Source organism: Mytilus edulis, chromosome 3 (assembly GCF_963676685.1).
Source record: "Mytilus edulis chromosome 3, xbMytEdul2.2, whole genome shotgun sequence".
In the NCBI taxonomy this organism is placed as follows: Eukaryota; Metazoa; Mollusca; class Bivalvia; order Mytilida; family Mytilidae; genus Mytilus; species Mytilus edulis.
In genome coordinates this window covers 67,105,208-67,109,423 of record NC_092346.1, presented here as the reverse complement: position 1 = coordinate 67,109,423, position 4,216 = coordinate 67,105,208, and the positions used below count along the sequence as shown (strand labels likewise).

Sequence of the window (4,216 nt, the reverse complement as noted above, 5' to 3'; positions counted from 1 at the left end):
AATACAATTTTTTACCATAGTTACAGATAATGTTATAAAAATTATTGGGTATTAAGTCAATTCTAAATGAAACAATAAAAAAACAACACATATAATATAAATTTCAGTATGAAAAATACAAAATTAAAGAATTTTTAGAAAAAAATTATAAGAAAATAGTTAAGGTTAAAATTGAAATGAAATTTTTGCATAAATTTAAATTTTTTCGTTATTTTTTTTCTCATGAATTTGACGTGATGAAAAACAGATGTTATTAATAATCAGTAATAAAGTGTCAAAAAGTGGGAGGAGTTTGGTTAAACATAGTGCATTAACTTTTTGTCCAATCAAAAAACTCAATAATTAAGCCACGCCTTTTTCACAACTTAATCTTAATAAAGATCAATAAATACCACTGTTATCCACATGAAACCATCATCATATGACTAAGTTTGAAAACGATCATAGGAGTATCTTACATTTAACTGTTATTTTTTTACAATTAAGAATTCCAGGCCTGCTATTGGGATCCGACTGTGTTTTTATCTAGAAAACTTCTCGGAGAGATTCACAGCGCAGCTGCTTTTCTGCAATCAACAGTGTGAGAAGAAGCGAAACATAAACTTTTGAGGACTTTATTAGTCAACAATATAACTTCAACTGCGATTTGTGAAATCGAAAGGATTTTAATCTCCGTATGATTAACCGAGGCAGCAACGAAATGATCAGCCCGTACGTGGATACCTCACACAACCCACACCTGCCACCCGGCGCCTTAAAGCTGAGTCCGTCAGACCCAGTGATCGAAAGCAGTATCCACAACCAAGGAAATTCACCGTACAGCTCACCACCGAGTGGATATGGTGTTCCAATGTCACATCATGTTGCCAGTAATTACTCATCAAGAGACTTGTTATTCCGTCGTCCAGACTTAAGTTTTCCCGATACCAGTACAACACATTCTGCAATATATCCGTCTAGCGGCACCTTCTCATATCCAGATAGCACAAATCGAGTTTTGTTTCCTAGCTATCACGAGCCATCTCATTATTCAGGACATTACAATGACCAGATGAGATTTGCATCCGACATTTATTCAAGAGCCGATCAATTTAATCAGCTTGCAAGACCTGAGCCATTTGGACATTCGCAACACTTTGGTATGGGGCATATGAACACTATGAATCCAATGAACATTGCATCTCACAGTCCTGGTGCTTTCTTTCGTTATATGCGACCCCAGATTAAGCAGGAACATACATGTTTATGGATAGATTGTGACCAACAGGAGCCAAAGAAGCCATGCAATAAGGTGTTCAACACTATGCACGAGATTGTAACACATATAACTGTTGACCATGTTGGAGGTCCAGAGCAGAGTGACCACGCATGTTACTGGCATGAATGTGCTAGAGAAGGAAAACCATTCAAGGCAAAATACAAGTTGGTAAACCACATCCGTGTCCATACTGGTGAAAAACCGTTTCCATGTCCATTCCCAGGCTGTGGCAAAGTCTTTGCTAGATCTGAAAACTTAAAAATCCACAAGAGAACACATACAGGTATGTTTCATTTAATTTTTATTTAGTAGAACACCTACAGTTTTTGATTTTGATTTTTTTACATTTTTGCTCTTCATTTTGAATTCACAAACGAAAAATTTCAAACTGTAAACAAATATTTATTTTATTTATACGCACGCAATATTTAAAATTTGGTAAACTGGGGAAATGAAAAATCAACATTTCTAAATAGTTTATATTTAATAACATTTTATTTTTCATAATTTTAAACGGATAAATTAAATTATGACATTTGGTAAAGGGTGATATAAACTGTAGTATTTGATCATCTCTTTGTTATGAATTTTAGAAAGTTTTTTTATCTCGAAAAATAGTGAAAAAATCATTATTTTTTTTCTCACGCTGGTTCAACAATTTATACATTTTTCCTGTAATAAAAGTCACCGATACCAGGAACTAAATATCATAATTAACAAAACAGAAATTCTTAACTGTATCAACAAGTTGCAAAAGTCATTTAGTTTTTAAAACTCTGTTAAGATGCTTAGTGCCCTCAGTAATTTATATGGGAAATAGTTTTGTTGGACATTTATTACCGTCTACAGGACACACGAACAGTCTTCAAAGAAAATCTTATGTAAATAATCTGGTAAAGCACATTCTTATCAGAGAATAAGTCAAAAATATTTCGTCACTAGTTAAGAATAAAAAAAAATATTGAATATACGTCAATGTGACAGAAACTCTAAAACTTAAATTAAATTCAAATAATTTGATTGATTAAAAATAATACATGTAATATCGGGGTATTGCCTGAACATTGTAAATACATTTTGTCTAGACCATATTTTTATTCCGCACTAGTTTGCGAGGAATACTATTCACCAATGTACATGTAATTAAAAAAAAAAAATAACAAAGCTTGAAAAACACTTTTTTTCACTGATGACGTATATGTTACTCGGTTGAAACAGGAACATATATATTGATATATTATTGTTAGATATACTGCTCCCTGGTTGAAGGACCAAGTGCACTAGTGCAATATGTTCCTATTGTACAAAAATAATAACATCAAAAATTACATCGTATACACACTATTATTTCTTTAATACAGTGAAAGCTTTCTACAAATGTATTTAACTTGTACCCGAGTACTCTGTCATTTTCCATGCTAATATTTCATAAAGAGTTTACATTTAGAAAATTTACAAATGAACACATGAGTTTACCTCTGAAAGCCGTATGAACAATATAACTAAAATGGGCACATGCAATTGTATAATAACTTGTTTCCAAATGTAGAATGAAATCTTTATTTTCTTCATTTATTTTTTCAGGAGAGAAACCATTTCCATGCGAGTTTCCCGGATGTGACAGAAGATTTGCAAATAGTTCGGACAGAAAGAAGCATTCACATGTTCACACTAGCGATAAACCATACTGCTGTCGCGTTCGAGGTTGTGAGAAGACATACACTCATCCTAGCTCACTAAGAAAACACATGAAGATTCACGGTAATATTTCACCTGTTCCCGACAACGAATTCTCCACTAACGACGAAACTAGTGAAAACAGTGACTCTACCCATAGTCCAAATTCTCTTAAGTCTATGCAGCCATTATCATCATCACCTTGCAGCAGTGATTCCGAAAGTCATCAACATGATCAACAACCAATGTCTTCTGCAACCAGTCCAGCACTTCCGGTTCATCCAACACCCACACTTCCGCAATCTAGTTTGTCGCAATTAAACGAATGGTACGTATGTCAGAATACCAACGTGTCTCAACCTAGTGAACATTTGCCTATGAACAGTTTTTGTAGTCTTCCCATGCATCAACAGCCGCTGCTTCAGTTCTCTTGATCAACCGATATCGAATAATATAGTGCATTTTTATTTGAACATACATGTTTGTGTATGACTGTTTTGTTAATAATGTTATTGAATATTGTTAATGTGATATGTTCCGATTGAATCTCAGTTGTGTGTTTATTCTAAAAACATTAGTGCTAATAATACGGCACCATGTAAATAAAATTATGGACTCTAATGATATGTATGAAGGTTAAAATACCTCAATTTTGTGCAATAATTTGACATATGAAGAAAAATAAAATAATTTATAATTGTTTATATTTTAATTTTTTTATGTTTAAAATAGTTGTGTAAAATTAAGATTTGTTCTTGGTATTATTTGACTTAAAAAAAATCATATTTCTCCAAAACTATGGTACAATTACACCATTTTCATTTATGTTTGAATGGTTTGAGAAGTTGAAAAAATTTAACTTATTCATTTGGGATCCATGCTTTCAATGTCCAAGGATAAACATACTACATGATGTATGTTCTGGTTGTCTTGGTGTACATTTACTATAAATCAAATGCTGAAAATTCGATTCAAATTTTCAGTAGAAATTGTTATTTTCTTGTGCGAGTTTGTTCCCTTTTATGACGCGCAAGCTAAGCCTGGGATACCCTGTTGATTATGATTTATACAAATTTTATATATATAAAAAAAAAAATCAAGTTAACTATCCAAACTAAACGGTTAAAAAGGAAGATTATTATTCTCTGCCGATCTTGTGATAAATTCTGAGTTTAACATTTCAAATGATTTGGCTGGAAACCAATCATATTGTGATTAAACAAAATTCAAACTGCACGATACTTTTAGAATTTATACAATATACACAAAATTATTTAAAGC

The 4,216-nt window shown here is 32.3% G+C and overlaps 1 protein-coding gene across 1 annotated transcript; it reads left to right on the top strand.

Annotated features, from left to right (window-relative positions):
* The first annotated feature begins 403 nt into the window (after window positions 1-403).
* On the top strand, window positions 404-3,637 carry LOC139517188 (zinc finger protein ZIC 4-like). The gene is made up of 2 exons (XM_071307914.1): window positions 404-1,541; window positions 2,843-3,637. The coding sequence occupies exons 1-2, from the start codon at window positions 677-679 to the stop codon at window positions 3,367-3,369; spliced, it is 1,392 nt and encodes a 463-aa protein (XP_071164015.1). The 5' UTR covers window positions 404-676; the 3' UTR covers window positions 3,370-3,637.
* Window positions 3,638-4,216: the final 579 nt, after the last annotated feature.

Bases quoted from the DNA above. Each gene is read 5' to 3' on its own strand.
- LOC139517188 (XM_071307914.1), top strand. From the start codon at position 677: ATGATTAACCGAGGCAGCAACGAAATGATCAGCCCGTACGTGGATACC. The intron at 1,542-2,842 runs GTATGTTTCATT...TTATTTTTTCAG, and splicing joins CCACAAGAGAACACATACAG to GAGAGAAACCATTTCCATGC.